Here is a 19,329-nt window from a genome sequence, read left to right as displayed (position 1 = left end):
GAAGGAGGGACAACTGTTGACAATGTCTCCCAATCAGTCAGATGCCCGTATCTCCACTTAGCTTGGTGACGCACATAACTCTAGCCCGAGACTCTTGCTATGACCTGGCAATGATCTCTGCAGAGTCTATGGACCAAATGACGCAAAACCACAAAGAAAGCCAGGAGGAGGAGGATGCTGAAGGTGAATGCTTCCAGAGCTCCTCCGCTGACATCCCTGCCAGGCTTCACCGGTCCTGACCTTTCGCATAGCATCTGAAGTACTCGGAGAACCAGGCAGAGCACACATTCTTTTATCTCAGGAAAGAGAAAAGGCCAAAGGACCCTGTTAAGGGTTGTAGCCTTGGAAGAATAAAAACAAGAACATCCCTGAGCTTGTTTACTTTGGGGAACCTGGCAGGAAAAAGACGGACCAGCATGATGCAATGGAGGACTGAACTTGGAAGGTGTTTATCGTGTTTATGCTTGAACACACAATGGGAGCAAAAGTTCCAAGTACGCCAGAGGGAAGGGACCCACTTAGAAAGCACACGGCACTGCACAGCTGTTTCCGAGTTGTTGCAACCTTCCTCTGTCGCCTACTGGGGGAGAAGGAGCTTGAGAGAGGAGCCAACATTGCACACTCCTGGAACCCTGTTCTTTCCTGCAGGAGGCAAAGGACCGACTCACGGAAAGCTTGATGAGTCACAGTAAATCTCCAAACACGTAACTGTTACTACAGGTTCAACTTTGCAAGTGAATTTCCAGAGGCACCTGGCTTATAATTAATCCTCTTTGGCCTGCAACAGAGCACTGCAGTACAGCTGAGCACAACGCTTCCTAAGGAGAATTGAGGGCCTCCCAACCCCACAGGGCCTTAGTGATTACTGAAGGGCTGGCACAAGTATCAACATTGGCATCATTCATTCAGTCAACATTTGTGGACGCCAGCTGTATGCAGGACACTGTGAGGGAAGGAAGTTCATGTGGAAGGGCAGCTGTGGTTACAGGGGCCACTCACTGGTTGGTAAGTCTTTAGCATCATTGTTGCTCTTTTCTTTAAGGAACTAATGCAAGGCAGCCCTTGACCACTGAAATCTAACACATGGACTTAAGGCACTGGTTCTCAAAGGGCAGTGGTAGCACACAACTTTAATCCCAGCACTGAGGAGGCAGAGTAAGTTGGATCTCTGTGAGTTCAAAGCCAGCCTGTTCTACAGTGTTAGTTTCAGGACAGCCAAAGCTACACAGAGAAACTCTCAAAAACAAAAACAAACAAACAAATAAACAACAAAAAAGGTACTGGTTCTCAGAGAAGGCCCCCACCTTAAGCCTGCATGCATGTATGCGTGCACAGTAGGTGTACAACAAGTCTGCCTTGGGTGATTCATTGACAGTATACTGACAGCCACTGGGAGGCTGACATAAGAAAGCAAGTCATGGTCAGACATCAAACGTGGCATTCCACTGGTTGCAGTCAGAACGGCTACCCTGCCTGGCAGTATTCTGCCACAGATAATCAACCGTTCATTACCAGTGAAGTTCACAAGCTCCCTTCTCAGTTTCCACCTGAAATGTTCTGAGAAGTGAGAAAGGAAATGCTTAAGAAGTCTTAGAAAGATAATACTCATTGATGGAAAAGAATGTGGCGTTTGTTTAATAAAGCAAAAGAAAAATAAAGCAAGTGAATCTGGAAAAAAGGAAGTGGGGAAGGAAGGGGAGGAAGTTTGGTGCCTGTTGTTGTCAATATGACCACATCTGGAATGAACTAAAATCCAAAAAAGGAGGACACACCTGGGAGAGGACACACCTGGGAGAGGACACACCTGGGAGAGGACACACCTGGGAGAGGACACACCTGGGAGAGGACACACCTGGGAGAGGACACCTGGGAGAGGACACACCTGGGAGAGGACACACCTGGGAGAGGACACACCTGGGAGAGGACACACCTGGGAGAGGACACACCTGGGAGAGGACACCTGGGAGAGGACACACCTGGGAGAGGACACACCTGGGAGAGGACACACCTGGGAGAGGACACACCTGGGAGAGGACACACCTGGGAGAGGACACACCTGGGAGAGGACACACCTGGGAGAGGACACCTGGGAGAGGACACACCTGGGAGAGGACACACCTGGGAGAGGACACACCTGGGAGAGGACACCTGGGAGAGGACACACCTGGGAGAGGACACACCTGGGAGAGGACACCTGGGAGAGGACACCTGGGAGAGGACACACCTGGGAGAGGACACACCTGGGAGAGGACACACCTGGGAGAGGACACACCTGGGAGAGGACACACCTGGGAGAGGACACACCTGGGAGAGATTCTTTTTTTTTTTTCTTGGTTTGAAGTGAGTGTGCCCATTTCTAGTCCAGACCACTGAGGTAGGTATATATTTTTTGGTTGGTTGGTTGGTTGTTTTGAGACAGGATAGCCTTGGCTGTCCGGAAATTCACTCTGTAGACTAGGCTGACCTCAAACTCACAGACATCCGCCTGCCTCTGCCTCCCAAGTGCTGGATCAAAGGTGTGTGGCCACCACTACCCTGAAAATACACATCTTTGATCTTGACCTTTAACCAGACCCATACCTTCTGCTGAAGTCTATTTAAGGACCGAGAGAAGAAGGAAGGTTTTTCTTTTTGTTTGCTTGCCCTCACCTTGCGAGTACATCACTTCCTCACTGGCCCTGGGGTCTACTTCTCTGGGATGCCAGTATATACTGAAGAACAGCTAAGGCAACCAGCTTTGTGGAGTGAGCAAGTCCTGCATTCTTGGACTTTCCCATTCACAGCAGGGCACGGTCAGATTAGCTGGACTGCAGCCTGACAGTCATTCCAATGTATAAGTTCTGTTACTCTAGAGAGCCCTGACTAATACAGGAGGGAATGAGGGAACGAAGAGAAAAGGAAAGGAAGAAATAGAGAAGACGAGATGGAGGGAGGAAAAGAGAAGGGGAAAGGTCAGGAGGGGAGGGAGCAAGGGAGAGAGGAGAGGAAGAGGAAGGGGGAAGAAAGGAGGTAGAGAAGAACGGAAGGCAGAAAAGAGGAAAAGAAGAAAAGAAAGAGAGAGGGAGGAAAGAGGGGAATCGGTCAGGTTTTCTTCAGCGCTGCAGCATGTATAGACGCGTTTTTGAGCTTCCTGAGTTCAAGGCACTTACAGGGAGAAACAGAGCTAAGAAGGCAGCAGGCAGCCTCTTTGGCTGGACGTTTTTTAACTCACAGCAGAACCCAGGCTGAGAGCAGAGATCTGCTAGTTTGCAAACGACCACAGAGAAAGCTTTGTTGTTTTAGTCTGAGTTGAGGAGCTACAGCCCAGAGAGGAGAGTTGAGTCTGAACCTTGAGAAGGTAGGGGGAAGGGCAAAGTCTGGGGAAACCTTGAGCAAAACAGTATACACCTGCTTCCTGGATGCAGCCCGTAAGACTGGAGTTCCCGTTGAAGGTGTAAAAGACAGGGGACGATGACACACCCAGCTGGGGAGGCAGCATTCTTTTTAAAATAATTTTTAAAATTTGTTTTTACATGTACTGGTATTTTGTCAGTATGTATGTCTGTGTACCATGTGAGTGCACAGACCACAGAAGCCAGAGGAGGGTATCAGATCCCCTTGGAACTACAGTTATAGATGGTTGTGAGCTGCCATGGAGGTGCTACGACTCAAACCCAGGACCGCTGAAAGATCAGCCAGTGATCTTAACCACTGAGCCACCTCTCCAGCCTAGTCTTGCTTCAGGAGTTTGCCACAGCCACAATGCTCCTCTTAGTCTGGGAAGGAAGGTAAAGCAAAGGCACACAACATTCCTAACCCCTGCCCTCCCCCCCCCCCCCCCCCCCCCCGCCCCACGCTGCAGCCTAAGATCAACAGGGAGCATGTGGGCAGTAGAACATGAAGTCTGGATGTACCCATCATGATCTGAGGGTACAGCAGGGCCGAAGGTGGTGGGCAGCTGACACGTGCCAGGTGTGCTTCTGCGGTTCGTGGGTAAAAGAGAAAAGGACACTTGAAAGACTTAACATTGGAAGACTCTAAGCTTTACATTAGATGTGTCTAAATTATTTGTAGTTTGTAAATAAAATCCCATTTATTTCCCATCCCCTAAACACACACAATGACCTCTAGTGCCACAGACACAGGACCATGAGCAATCTCACTTTATTCTAGTTCTCTGTAACTGTGTTTGACTATAAATGTTGATTTAATTTTACATACAGTATATAAATTAAATGATGGTTGGGGAATCCTCTTATGCATGACATTACATTTGTATGAACGGAACCATAGCAGAATTGGCTTCAAGTCTTTGCCCCATTTTTCCTGGTAGTTTTCTCTCTTTCTTCCCTTGAGGGGGCTCCACACCCCTCTGTGACAGGATGCCAGGCACCATTAGCCACTCTGTTATGACCAGGGTGGTGACTATGGTGACTCCGTCTCTCGGTCATCCCTATCAACCCTGTCTTAACCTCTGCAAGAGAACAGTTCTTGTTCCTCGGGCTTTGAAGAGTAATCTGCTGTCCTGGCTTAATGGCCTTTATCAGCACAGCACAGCAGGGAGGCTGACCTCTAGATAAGGGATATATACTGCTATTTTTTAAAAATTAATAAAAAATCCAGTATTGCATGTGTGTGTGCACATGCGTGCATATGTGCGCATGTGCAGGCCTGCATATGTGTGTGTATGTGTCTGTGTGTCATACACATATTTAGGTCAGAGGACAACTTGTGGGAGTCAGTTCTCTCCTTCCATCATGTGGCCTCTGGGGTCTGAACTCAGGCTTGGTGGCAAGTGCCTTTACCTATGGAGGTATCACCCGGGCCCACACTCTCCTACTATTGCAGTTACACAGGATGTTCATGTTTTTTTTCAGCTTTAGTGGGTTTTACATACTGTTTATGAAGACGTTCTTGTTTTGAAGAATGATGCAGAAAGAAATTCCACTCACAGAAGAAACGCAAAGTTTCTGTTCTCTCAGTATTAAGTTGCCTATGGGGTGTCCTGGGTAGAACACGGGAGAGGCAAGACCAGAGGGGCAATTCCTGAAGGTGACAGCATGAACTAGAGAGATCCCTGATGGAATTCTGTAAAGGGGTGGAATTAAAAGTCAACAGGCAGGCAACGCTGAAAAAAAAAATGTGCTATAAGCCAACCCTCCCTGCAAATCACACCAGATTGGTATCTCTTGGTTGATCTCCAGGGTAGACTGGGCATGCTCAGAAACCATTCTGTTCTGGACTTTGCTCATTGAGGATGCAGAGGCATGAAAGAAATGGACAAAGCCTGCATATGTCCAAAGAGTGGGAAACACACCCGAGTGAAAAGTGGGATGTGTAAGGGAGACGGGGAGGCAGCCGATACATTTAGCTCTTGGCGGAGAACTGCTGTGTCTGCAGCGCGGGCTCCCAGCAGAGGTCACGGGATCCTCTGGAGGCCTCGCCTGCTCCATTCCTCTTGACACAGGGGAAGTCAAACAGAGCTGACACAGAAGCAAAGGCATTTCTGGCCTTAGAGTGTCTCCACGATCTGCTGTTCGGGTCACGTGCAGCCCAGCCTGTTTCCCTAGCGCATACAGGAGGATAACGACTTCTACTGCCCACTGCCTGTGAAACGTGGGTTTGCAGAAAAGTCCCCATGGAGACAAGAGAGAGTACATCTGTTCACAGCACACGGTTCTTAAACTTCCTTAAAACATATACCCGGAGCCGGGGCACAGATACCACTAGGCAAGCGTTTCAAGAAACACTATGGCAGCAGAGTGAATTAGCATCAACCTGCAGCCAGGGAATAAAGACAGCAGAGCAAAGCCTGTCCTCGCGTGCTCAAATGCTCTTGCCCTGCTAGCTCTTAAGGTTTAAGGACCATTCCTGGGGTGCCTAAGACAATCATAGGCGAGTAACCAAAAGCTATAGACAGGTCAAATTTGCTTCTGTAAATGAAAGGTTTTAGTGGTGTCGCCTGGTGGGTCTCCTCTTGGCATGAGTAATTGTAAAGCTGTGGTATATAACAGTCTTACACGAAATATGACTTAGGGCTGTTTGCAATGACCGGCACAAGGAGCCAGGTGATGAAAGGCAAGCAGACTACTGGCGTCGGTCGCTTACTGTGCACTTTTACTTTAGTGTACTACCCCGTCCTCACCTCAGCATGATAAAAAAATCTCTGCTGTGATTATTCTTGCTTTGAAGACGAGCAAAGGCGACATATAGAGACTTTAAAAAGTGTGCACATGCTACTGAGCGCCACCTATGGCACTCAGACAGTGTGGCTATGGTTCATCCCAGCCCGTAACCTAGCCAGCAAAGGGGCAGATTCCAGTACCCCAGTGCCACCTGGCAACATGCCGCCACACAGAGAGCTGCATCTGGTCTCACTGCCCTCAGTCAGCCTCACGGAACAGTGCTATTTTCATATTTTAGTTGTATAAATAAGGAACTTGAGGTGTTTCACAACCTCTTTTTTCATCGTTGTCCCACACTGACATCTTGAAGGAGCCCCTTCTAAATCAGCCACGAAAAAAAACAGTTTCAAATCACAGGGAAGCCCCGTGTTTATCTACAGGCTGCATATCTATCTGTGCCTCAGACTCACAAAGACTAAGCTCTGGCCATGAGCCTCCCAAGAACCCAAGTTTTGCCCCACTGGGCACGTGCAGCCGCCACCGGCTACAGCTTCCTGAGACCAGTGTGCGGAGGGAGGGTCAGGGAATCTGTGCATGCGTTCATTTCTCAGACATTCATTCCATCCTCCAGTACTGACTGGGTGAAAAGAGGTCAGAAACAGCAGAGGGCCGTGCTGCATGCTTCCACTTGACTCAAGTTCAGTCTCAGGTGGAGGGACAGACTAGCAGAACAGGAAGAGTGCTTGCAACCAGAGGAGGAGAGGCTCATGGGAAAGGGGGTGTGAAGACGCGTTGGTGAGGGGCACATGCATGCTGGGTTTTAAACCATGGAAACCCCGCATCCGACTAATTGTATCTCAATACAACAGAGCCACGCTCTCCTGAGTGTCAGCCTGGGGTCTCTAAGTTGGCTCCTAAAGACCCTAACGTATGCACTGCTGGATGGAAACCCTGCTGCATGCTGGCGTGGAGAGATGACCTTCTTGTGTCTATCCTGGGATGCCCACACCCCATTCTGAGGCTCTCATGTCACTGTCACAGGAGAGTGGAGAAAGGAGGAATAGCTCAAAATCCCCATAGGGTCACAGAGCTTCCTCAGCCAGCCAGGCCTTAACATCAAGTGCTTTGTGGTTTATAAAATGACTTCTGGGAAGATTACAAATTCACCAAACAGAAGCAAAGAGGAAGCGCTCCCAGCTCTGAGGACTCTGGTTCTGTCAGCAGCAGCTCTTATGCTGCTCCACGTTACTGTACTTAGACCTGAATGGTGGTGACCCTAGAGCAACACTGTTAGTTTGCTTTTCACATGTTTATGTCACTTTCCCAAGAAGAAATGGCCTGTGGTTGGGCCTGTGCTCAGACCATTTACTGTGTCCACAGGGCCACTCATGGCTGCTTACCACCCAGGTTCCTGGGGCTGTGTTGGCAGCAGGGGTGGGGGAAGGGGGTGGAGGGGGTGAGGGATGGGAGTCTGGGAGAGAGGAGGGAGGAAGTCTGTGCTTCCTCCACACAGGACACAATCAGGATGCCTATCTAATAGAATTACCAAGATGTAACAAAATTTAAGGGTGCAAGAAGAAAAATGCTTATAAGCCAGGATATGTCGCTGGCATGTCCTTTGATGCAGCCTCAAAAGCCTTGTATCTGCAGCTAGACAGAATACCATGGGAGAGACAGTTGGTGGAGTTTGCTTAGGAAGAAATGAGAAATGCAATTGATGAAGTAAATTAGTTTTTGGAAACTGTTTGCCTTGTGGGAAATGGCTCAACCAATGAAGTATTCACCTGATAAAAGTTATTATTTAAAGCACTGGTAGTTAAAAGGGCATATGCAATCTGTACGGGGGGGGGGGTGAGGTGGGAGGCCTGCACAAACTAATCGCCAACCAAGGACATTGTAAGCAGAGACCCTAGTCCCCCTGTTCAGATGTAGCTGATAGACAGCTCATTCTTCACATGGAGAAGCAGGGGGCGGGGGGGGGGGGGCAGGGGGGGACCGTCTGCCTCTGACATGAACTCTGGTACCTGCCATTTGATTACTGTCCCTTGGTGGAGAGACCCTGTGAGAACACAGAGGAAGGAGATGCAGGCTCTCCAGATGAGGCCTGATAGACTGTGGTCAGACGGTGGGGGAGGAGGACCCCACTGGTCAGAGGTCTAGGGGAGGGGAATACGGCAGAAGAGGGAGGGTAGATGGGGACAGGGAGGTAAGAGCAAGAGAGAGGGGATTACAATTGAGATGTAAACAAATTATAATAAGAATAAGTGAATTAATTTTTTAAAAGGTGGTGTCACTTCTACTCCCACTAATGCTGAGCTGAGGGTAGAAACTATTGGATCCCTGCCAGGTGGCCTAGCCTACTTGGCAAGCTCTAGGCCAGTGAGAGACCATGTGCTTGAGGAATGACACTTGAAGTTAGACCCTGACCTTCATATGCACAGATGGACGGACACACACATACACACGCATGCACGCACGCACGTACCCCACACTAGAAAGGAGGGAGGTAGAGGGAGAAAGACAGAAAGAGACACACACAGAGAGACAGAGAGAAGTCAAACAGAACTAAGGACTTGGTGGTGGTCTCTGGAGCATCAAGTAGCCTGCCAGCTCCAGTGGAAACATGGTCATACTCAGTGAGCCGTGGAGATAGATACCACTGTTACACCAGTTACCCAGAAACTCAGGGAACAGAGAGGCAGGGTGTGGTTGACACATGGAAACTTCCAGGGAGCACGGATGCAGGTCTTTAAAACCTTCACTCTTAGCTGTGCATCCTCTTGCTTCCCCTGCAGATCAGTGACATATTTTGGTGACGAAGTTTTAGCTAGGGCTAGAGAACGCCTGCCTCTGGGGTAGATGGATGAACAGTTGCTATGGAGATGGACCTAAAAGACAGCTCCAGGGCAGAGCCCTGAGCAAGGGCTGCCCAGGCAGTAGAAAAATGTCAAGTTGGCTGATTGCCTCACATATATCCCTCCTTTCCGCTCTTACCTGCACTGTTTGCACCGTGTAGATTTTCTTCAGATTTGAGGCGCACTCGGCTGCTGTGGCACCAGGGAGTGATCTAACATCAGGAAAATAACAAGCAAACAAATCCAGTCAGTGATCGTAAGATAGTCCACCACGTAACTATGCGGGTTTTGACAGTGTACAGGGCTAAAGCCTCAGAATGGGGCATGTGGAGATGCAGGCTAGAATTTAAATCCTTTTTCTGTGAGGGCCTGAGTTTGCTCCTCCTGTTAGGCAGAAATGGTTATTCTGTGGGAATTTAACAGATAAAAAGGGTAAAGTGCGCAAGAAAGGGATCGGAAAGTTTAAAATCACGTAGTCACATGCACACATCGCTCAGATAAGAAACTGCTGCGCCTACGGCAATTTAGATGCAGGCTTCTCCTCTGGGTGAACAGTTTAAAACCCCCTAACACCCTGCTGGTAAATACCCACGCATCCCTGAGAAACAAAGGACCATTCAGCTATTTTAGCAACTACTAGTAACACTCAGTCTTGGTTTCCTCTTTAAATTCTTTGCCTTAAAACAAAATACTGTCAGTAGTTTCTCCTGAACTCGTGCAAATAGCTTTTGTGAACTGTATGGCTGGAATGCATTAATCTCTGGTTTCTATATGTTCCACTAGATGGCAACACACTACAGGTTTATTCTCTGAGAAAAAAAAAACCCTAAAAGATCGCACTTTGACTGGCTTTCCAAGTAGAGTTCCTGGGACTGGGCTGAGTCAATCTCTAGGTATGTGGACACCCTGTTACCACTATACTGTTTCCTCTCTCTTCCCGCTGACTCAGCAGTCTGTGCTCAAAGGCAATGGGATCTTCGTTAGTAGCAGGTTTAGTGACACGTCACCCCACAAACACGGCTCAGAGTCCTTGTCGGCTGTGGGTGAGGAACCAAGGGCTTGCTAAGAGGGAAAACACCACGCTCACAGCTGACACACTAGGATCTGGAGTCCATGTTAAGAATACTCTTCACCAGCCACTGACCCAAGTGACCCTAGGAGTCCCAGGGGTCATCAACACGGGACACTTTCTGGAGATGTAGAGATAACCCACACCAGCTCTGAGGCAGAGGTGAGGACCTGGCAGAGGCCCTAAGGACATGACTCCACTGCCTACGCTCTGGAACCACGAACCAATAAAACATCAGAGCTGGGGAGATGGCTTCCTGGGGGAAATGCTTGCTGTGTAAGCATAAAGACCTGTGTTCAGATCCCTCGGCCTCCCTGTAAAAGCCAGGGGTCGTGACAGACATCTGTGATTCCAGTGCTGGGGGAGAGGAGACATGTGGGTGCCAAGGGCTTGCTGCTCAGCCATTTTGCTAAAATGGCAAACCCCAGGTTCAGTGAAAGATCACCCTGTCTCAAAACATATGGTAGAGCGCAATTGGGACAGATGCATGACATCAGTCTCTGGCCTTCACACATGGACATGTGGGCTTGCACAATGGCTACACATACACACATCACACGTTATAAGCCATGAGTTTATAACTATTTCCTAGATGTTTGCAAATTTTATGGCCTTTATGTTAAAAAAGAAAAATCACAACCACAAACATGGCTTCCCTTTTGTGTCAGATATTACCTAAGTTGACCTGAGTGAGCGGTGGCCACAGACACATAGGGACCAAAACTCTGGTGATAACAGCAGTTGCCTGGACCTCAAAGAAACCCATCAGGCAGCACAGATGGTCTGGACTGTGGTTACTAAAGCCTCTAGTTGGACAAAGATAAATATCTTCATAAAGCAGGCTGCCATGCTTACAGATTATAAAGACATTAGGAAAAAACTGAAAGTACTCAACCTCTTTTTAAGTCGCATGGCACAAACTGTTGGAAATTCTGTACCTTTCACATGAAAATCAACTGACACTTATTCCAACTAATTTCTCTTTCCTTGTACCCTCTATCTAACTGCTTTACCAAATTGCCCAGCAAATAAATTCCTAGATCCTATAAACACTTGAGACAGGACTCTGCCCCTAACTGCACTCAGGAAGGCGGCAGGCGAAAACCTAAGTCAGGGAAATAAATTCTGCAGTGTTTTTTTTTATCTATGGAAAAAAATTATATATTTGATTTTTCCACTGCTTTTTTAAAGCCCCTCTTCAATTTAGGATAGCTTAGAGTGAGCATTACATGAGTGTTCTCTTCAGACACCATCATGTCAAATTATACAAATCCAGCACGCAGGCGGCAGTTACTATTGAACTTTCTAACGTCACTGGTGAGTGCTTGGCCTCTGAGGCTCTGTTTAAGGCCCCTGTTCCTGCTCTTCCTAATACTCCAGGGTAGGAGACAACTGCACAGGTCTCTTAAGGTCTCTGCTTCTCTGCTTCACTGTCCCAGTGTTTAAGATGCTGAGTTTCCAGCACACAGGAGAAGCATCTGGAAGGAAGTAACTGAGATGCACTCACCAGTGGAAGACAAAGGAGTCAGTAGTGTAAGGTAGTGAAAGCCAGTGAGTGGTGCCAGGCTCCTGCTGCTGTTGAGTAACACACTCCTGCAGGGGCCCCTGTAGCCTGCACTGGTGCTTAAGACTATTTTACAGTGAGCACTCTGGGGCTGAGAGAGGCAAGGCAACTTCCCAAAGGACACAAACATTTAACACCACCAGATGATGCACTTGTGATGGTTGCTCCTTATCCCATACTGAAGAGCTGCCCAGTTAAAGTACAGCAATCACAAAACCTGCATCGCATATATGTTAAGCACGTGCAGGACAATTGAGCTTCACCCAGTTCTTCACTTTCATTTCTGTGTGTGCACTGGTGTGTGCATGTGTGCACCAGGTTACCCACCAATCACTCTCAACAAGTGCCTGGGATGCTCCTGTGTTCTGCTGTGCCACTCTGGGATTACAGGCATGCTCAGCACCCATTCAACACTCAGGTCCTCATGCCTGCATGGCGAGCACTAGCTCTACAGCCCACAGCCCACGCTTGTATTTCCAGAAGTATAAAACAATAACTCACCTTGTCTCCTCCCTCCTTCCCTCTCTCCCTCCCTCCCTCCCTCCCTCCTTCCCTCCCTCTGTCTCTCTCTCTCTCTGTCTCTGTCTCTCTCTCCCTCTCCCTCTCTCTGTGCATGTGTGTGTACTACGCTCACCCATACGTGCACATGTGGAGGTCAGAAGCTGAGGTCAGGTATCTTCCTCTGGCAGCAAATCTCCAGGGGTTTCCTGTCTCCGTACCCCAGTGTTGGGGCGAGGTGGAGTTGGTTACAAGTGCAGGTATGAGAATCCAAACTCAAATCCTCATGCTTGCACGGCAAGCACTTTAGCTGCTGGGCATCTCAGCCTCATTCACTGTCACTTCTTAAGGTTATGTTTGGCCATGGTGTTGGATCTCAGCAGCTGGAAAGTGGACAGTTTACCAGTGACTTCATGAAGGGAGCTGTGACTCTGATCTCGGTGGTCTCATCTAGGTGCTACTTGGGCAGTTTTGTAGACATCTATCTTGCAGACTGAAACAACAGCGTTGTCAGAACTATGCTAGCTTGGCTGGTCAGTGCAAGTTTAGTCACTAAAACACTCTGCTACGTCTCAACCTCAGCCCTGAACCTCAGGCTTCCTTAACAAGCACAACTGGGACACGGCCGCAGAGCCCATTTTAGAAAGGCAAACAGCCAAGATTTTCAAGTGACCTGCCTTTGTAACCAGGCCAGTGTGCACTGGATTTGCTGATTCAAATCGTCTCATCTGTTGTCATCTACTGTGACTTTTTTCTTCGGTACTGAGGACTAGATCCAGACCCTCATATAATACTAGACATCTGGGCTATGTCCTTAGCATTAAAAAAATTATTTTGAGGTAGAGTCTCACTATGTTGTTCAGGCTAATCTTGAACTTGAAATCCTTCTGCCTCAGCCTCCTAAATAGAAGGGACTAGATGTATAATAGATTTCAAGCAACAGACATTCTTACTAAAACCACATATGCAACGCATCTTTATTATATCTTTTTACCTTACCAATATCAGACATCTCATCCAACACACAGAATACTAGCCAGAGCCCTCTGCCTGCAGCGCAAGCAGTGACCCGGATGACCAAAGGCAATATTGGGAGGCATTTTGTGCTGCTATAAGTGGGTGAACCTCCCATAATGCACAAGACACGGTGGCCCACAATACAGAGGCTTTGGGTTCAAAATCCACAGTGCAGAAAGCCCTGGTGAATGAGAGCGCCTCGGAGGATGTAACACTTAATCATACCTCCACAAACATTCATTGCTGCCTCTTTTGGAGCTGAGAGCACAGTGACGATACTCTAAGGCAAAGCCCTTGTCCTGTGGGGTATGTGTTCTCCACATGACACCTCTGCTTTCTGAATCCTCCCCCTCCCGTCCCAAGCTCTTGGAGGCAAAGAAACAAAATTTGGACCTGTGTCTTTTTCCCAGAAGGGAAGATATGGGAAAGAAAACTGACTAAGGAGTACACGTGCCAACTGTGGCCATTTCCAGAGGACCACAGATGTTGCCATCAGACAACCTGGGATCAGGCCTGCATCACTCCAGTCCCCTGGGATCTGTATAAGCCTCCCTGCAAAGGCAGTGCGGAGAACACAGCCATTGGGGGATGAGAGTCTAGCTCCTGAGCTGTCCTGTCCATGTCTACCTGTAATGCAATCACAGCCTCCTTGTACTGAGCATATATCAGCTCTGATTCCCGAAGCAATTCAGTCAGGTTGATATCACAACCTACACTTTACAAGTCAGGAGGCAGGGACCCTGCATGTTCATTTTTAAAGTAGCAGAACCAGATTATTCTTCATCAGCCGCCTCTGATGCCACGGCTTTCTTGACTTCCTCCCAGGGCTACAATACCTCTCAATGAAAACTGAGGCATGGCTGTCGGCATGGTGGCCCACAGGGCAAGGATTATGGGAAATTCCCTCCCTCCTCCCCTCTTATACCACCTGCTCTGCTAGGGCCCGCCCACCGTCCTTGTACATTCTCCATCCTTTGGTACGAGGACATCCTAGATCATTGCTGAGGAGTAGACACTGGAGGAAGATAACAGACCCAACAAAGGCCACTGAGGAGAAGGAGTAGGAAAGCTACGGAGACTAATTAGCCTCCATGATCAGCAGCTCCCATGTCAAGCCCAGTTCTGCCGCCAGCCTCACCCTCTGCTTTGCTGCCTGGACACGTGAGCTAGTGCTGGGTAGAAGTCCCTTTTATGCAGTGCATGTAAATGCACCCAGTCAGCAGTAGTTACTGATGTCACCCTTTGCAGACAGACAGACAGACAGAACAGGACACAGATAATTTGAAAGCCCTGATAAAGACACACAACAACCAAAAACAGAGAAAAGGCCACACAAATAGCTGAGAGCCTCTTGTGTCCACCTGCAGAGAGGACACCCACCAGACTCTTCAAGCCTTAGGCTGCAGCCATGGTGGAGGCTTTCTCTGCATGAACTTTGTTAATTAAGAAACCACTGGTTAAGGCAGAAGGGATCTGGGACCTGCCAAATCAGTGATTAATGTGATGTCAGGAGGAGGCAGGGAATCTAGTAATACTGGACCAAGTGTTCTACTTAAATGGTTCCTAAGCACAAAAGCACCATTTGCACACAAAACTTTACTCTGCTATGTACAAACCACATTTACTCATTAAGACTCTTCACAAGAATACACTGTCTTCACTGACATCTCAACTGTCTCACAGCATATTCCCATCTTCTTTCCTTCCTTTCCTTCCTTCCTTCCTTCCTTCCTTCCTTCCTTGTCTGTCTTTGTTTCTTTCTTTCTTTCTTTCTTTTGGAGGCACAGTGTGCCAGTGACTGACAAGATTACATGTCTTCTGCACGTGCACATGTTATGTTCTGCCTCCACTTGGCAGATAAGATCACTAACACCAGGCTGGTACAGGAACTCACTAACTGACACACAGCTGCAAGTAGCAGAGCTACACTTGGCTGACATCTTGTGTCAGTAGTAACCCTTGAAGGGACTCACCCTACATGGAATATGGACCTAATCACCACACCTTGGAGTCCTCAAGTGCACTCTCCATAAAGGTGTGTCTTTAAAGAAATGGCCACTGCAGGTGGAGCTTGGAGTCAGTTCCTACCAAAACAATCTTACCCATGGCCGTGGCACCACTCCCCAGCCATCTAGATACTTGGTGAGGCTTCTTGCAAGGCAGAAGGGATATAAAGGTTTCCCACACTCCATCTGCACCTTGGTTACCGGAGGTGTGATCAGCCCACAGGCAGCAGCACCTGGGAGCTTGTTAGAGGCAGGGTACGGTCTCTAGGTCCCAGACATGCTAAGTCCCTGGGGTTTCCAATACTACTTCTAGTCATGCTGGCCCCGTTTCATCTAAATAGTCACCCCTCCCCCGCCCCCACCAAAAATGCAAACACCTTGCACAGTAAAGCCCAGCAAGTAGCAGTATCATATGCAAAAATGCAAAAGCTACTGTTCTTACAGAGCCTTCAACATTGCCCAAACACATCACCAAGGCAATGAATGGTATTACTGGTCATGGAGGACGGTCCTATTCAGGGGCTTAGATGTGTGGTTTCAGAAAGGATTCTCTTTATTCTCTACATTAAAAAACAAAACAAAACAAAACTTAACTCATTCTCTCCCTCCCCCTCCCCTGTGACTATGTACATGTAAGCACGCATGAGTATGGACTCAGAGGTGCCATGCCATATGTGTCATGCTTAGGAGACGCTCAGGGGCTGCTCTTTACCTTCCACTTTGAGGCGAGCTGGCCCGAAAGTCTCTGGGAATTCTGTGCCTGCCTCCTATCACCCTGTGGAGGTGTTGGGGTCACAGAGGCATGCTCTCAAAGTTGTCATGAAGTGAGTTCTGGAGGTTCAAACTCACAGCCTAATGCACAGCAATTGTTTTACCCACTGAACTATCTCCCTAGTTATCTCTGCAAACTGTAATGCAGGGGGCCCTTGGCTGAATCATCTGACGCAGGCCTCAGTGTCCCCATTTGTGAAATTAAGAGACCACCTCTTAATCTCTGCATGATATGACACACGAGAGAATGAAGCCCTGTTCACTGTTCCTATTCCCGGGGAAGCAGTGTCTGTCAGGGGCTCAGGAATCCAGAGCCTGTGGTCACCCAGCCCTATGTTTCCACCCTGCTTCTGTCCTGCACGGCCATGTGACCCCAAGGACGCGCTTCTCTGAACCCCAACACTTTCATCTATAAAATGTCACTGGGACATCCATTGCAATATCTTGAGGATTTTGTGCTTGAGTTTATATGGCACTTGGGTCACTGTTTAACACACAGAAGTACTGTGTATGTCACATTAAGAGGCAAAGATGGGAAAAGACAGTTTATAACTTTACATAATACAATGTCTCCAATGATATGCTCAGTGTGCATACACTTTGTGAAAAACATGAATGATGACAATATTCAAACATGCTATAGGAGATGATTTCATTTTAGCCAAGAGGACAAATCCGAAGGGGAAAGACTTCAAAGCCAGGGATGTGTCTGCCGAAATCCAGCCTTCCCAAGCAATTTGCATCAACATCGGGCTCAGCTGTCAGAGGGAAAACACACACAGGCCCAGGACCGTGATTAAGTACGCCCCTCACACATCATTCACTCCATTAAAGATGATTTCATTTTAATCACTTTTAGATAGATCTGTGGCTTGCGGCTACACCAGTTTCCTGTTGGAGAGTCACACAGAAAAGGAGGCTGAGCTTGTTGCTGACAGTTAGCAATACATCTGCTGAAGCTGTCTGCATTACCTAGGCATTCTATGTGTGTATTGGCTTTGCTTTCTCCCTGCTTCCAAATATTGCCATGCCTGTTCTGCAGTAGCCATGGGGTCCTTTTCATCTTGTCTTTACAATTAATCCTTTGGAGCCAGAAGTCGAGTAGAAAGGAATAACACAAGTTCACAGACCCCACTAAGACAGACTGACTGTCTTAGTGATCTTCCTGCCATGTTGCTATTCTTGCTGGCTAGCGTGGTGTACAGAGTGAGTTCCAGGACAGACAGGGCTACACAGAGAAACCCTGTCTAAAAGCAAGTGTATTATAAAGAGTGGGAAGATAGCTTTTTTTTTTTTTTTTTTTTAGCGGTCACTACCAGCCATGGATGTATAACTTTCCAGAGTGAGAATGCTGAAGGCTCTGGGACATTCTGCAAGAAGCACTCACTGGTCCACACGTGGAGAGGGTGTGCCTCCATCCCCCAGGGAAGGGAACTGACTGCCAAACAGATCGATATCGAACCCTTTTACAGAGATAAAAACCCTCAGCCACTCAGAGAGTTCATAGACATATAAGGGCAAGAGTGGGGGAGGAGTTCTATGTCAGTCAGTCAGTCTCTTCCCACGTCCTCTGCTGACCTCATCCTTGCAATCTACTCAGTGAGGAGAGATTATATGGGGGTTTCCTTTTGCAATCCTGGCCTCACCTCTGTGCGTCAAAGTTGTGGTTATGGAGCACACCACAAGAGTGCATTATGACGCATCACATCCTGCAGGGTGGATCCCCCAGGATTCCATGCCTTTCAATTCTCACACTTGAGTTGCTCTTGAGGTGGCCTTCTGGGGAAGGGGTAAGGCCACACTGGCAACGGCTGCACTCTCATCTCTCTAATTATAAGTGATCCGCTTCAATGTGTTCGGTTCCTAGAATCAATGCATACAGCAGTGACATTCCAGTTTAGAAACAAAGGGCATTTATGACAGGTTCATCTTCTGTGCCCAGAGGTCTTGCTGAGTATGTCCTGGATGGGGTGGGAGCTAGTATTTTAACAGCAAAAGCTGGTCATTCCGATGTAAGATTAGAGAGGTACGCTTTCTGACACCCAAATGTGGGGCAGCTAAGCTGGATGGGGTGGAGTTGGTAGTAGGCGTTAATGATGGTCCACTTTTGTGATCAAAACAGAAATTCAGGGCTGAAGAGATAGCTCAGTAGTTAAGAGTACCGGCTGCTCTTCTAGAGGACCAGGGTTCAACTCCCAGCACCCACATCACAGCTTACAACTGTCTTTAACTCCAGCACCAGGTGATCTGATAACCTCTTCTGATCCCTGTGGGCACCAGACATACATGAGGTCCACAGATATACATGTAAGTAAAACACTCACACACATAATAGTAGCAACAACAACAGAAGCTCACAAATACAAAGTGCCTGCTATGTGCCTGGCTCTCCCTTAGGTCACAGTCCTGAGACATTATCATCTCACCATCAAGAGTAAGAGACAAATGATCAACTGTGCATAACAGGATGCTTGCCTAGAAAGAAACTCTGGGAAGGAACCAAAGGGTAACAGGCTGTAAGCATCATGACCCAAGAATAATGCCGGTTAGCCTGGTCCTCAGGGTAGACTAGGAATCATCCTGCATCCCAAATGGCAGGAGCTCATGAGACAAAGTTCACAAGCAGTGAAGTCCCTAGTCCACCCAAGACAAGCATCAGAAGTTTGTGCTGTTACTGGGGGTGGGGAGTGGGAATGGCAGTGCTTTCAAACTGGAGAAAGTAATAGCCATGTCAAAAGGAGAGTTCTGAACTAAAAATGGCAATGTACTGTATTTCCAGAGAATAAGATGACTTTTTAACCCTGAAAAATCCGTGCCAAAGTCGGGGGTCGTCTTATACACCAGGTACTTACCTGCAGCTTGCTTCCCCTTGCTTCTTACAGTGGGGGAATGATGCAGCCAGTCTCTTCCCCCCACCCCCCACCCTAGCCCCGCTCTGTGCAAGGAGTATGAAGCAGGGAGGAACAAGCTGCACACATCTTCCTGTACCTGGCGGAGGAGAACATGAACGTGGATTGGCTCTCCACCAGAACCCGCCCATTTGACTCAGAGGACTGCAGCATCTTCGGGTTAAGTGTGGAGCATGCCTTAAAGGGGTAGTGTGGGCTGGCATTGGCTGTCTGCTGGTATTTAATAAAGTGCCTGGCTGTCTGTGCCCTGCCTGCAAATAGATACATGACCGAGACTGCTGCTGTGCAGGGTGTGCATTGGAAGAGGGGTAGTCATATACAGTGACTATATTCCGAACCGTATATTTTAACTGGAGAAGTTGAGAGTCATCTTATATGCCCAGTTGTCTTATACACCGGAAAATCCGGTAAATTGGTACCATAACCAGTAAATTTAGTGTTTTCCTTAAAAACAAAACAACTAAGTTTCATTTTGTTTTATTCAAATATGGCTCATGTCTAAAGCCAGCTGTGGCAGTACATGCCTGGAATTCCAG

The 19,329-nt window shown here is 48.0% G+C and overlaps 1 protein-coding gene across 1 annotated transcript in view; it reads right to left on the bottom strand.

Moving 5' to 3' along the window:
* EIF4E3 (eukaryotic translation initiation factor 4E family member 3) overlaps positions 1-19,329 on the bottom strand; it is a 42,519-nt gene that overhangs the window by 18,832 nt on the left and 4,358 nt on the right. The window contains exon 2 of the mRNA XM_084764922.1: positions 9,099-9,171. Coding sequence (XP_084621048.1) covers positions 9,099-9,171 — 73 coding nt within the window. The remainder of the gene's footprint in view (positions 1-9,098; positions 9,172-19,329) is intronic.

This window comes from Acomys minous, assembly GCF_964271855.1.
Source record: "Acomys minous genome assembly, chromosome: 17".
In the NCBI taxonomy this organism is placed as follows: domain Eukaryota; kingdom Metazoa; phylum Chordata; class Mammalia; order Rodentia; family Muridae; genus Acomys; species Acomys minous.
Note: the sequence above shows the minus strand (reverse complement) of the source record. Positions and strands in the feature narration are given on the sequence as shown.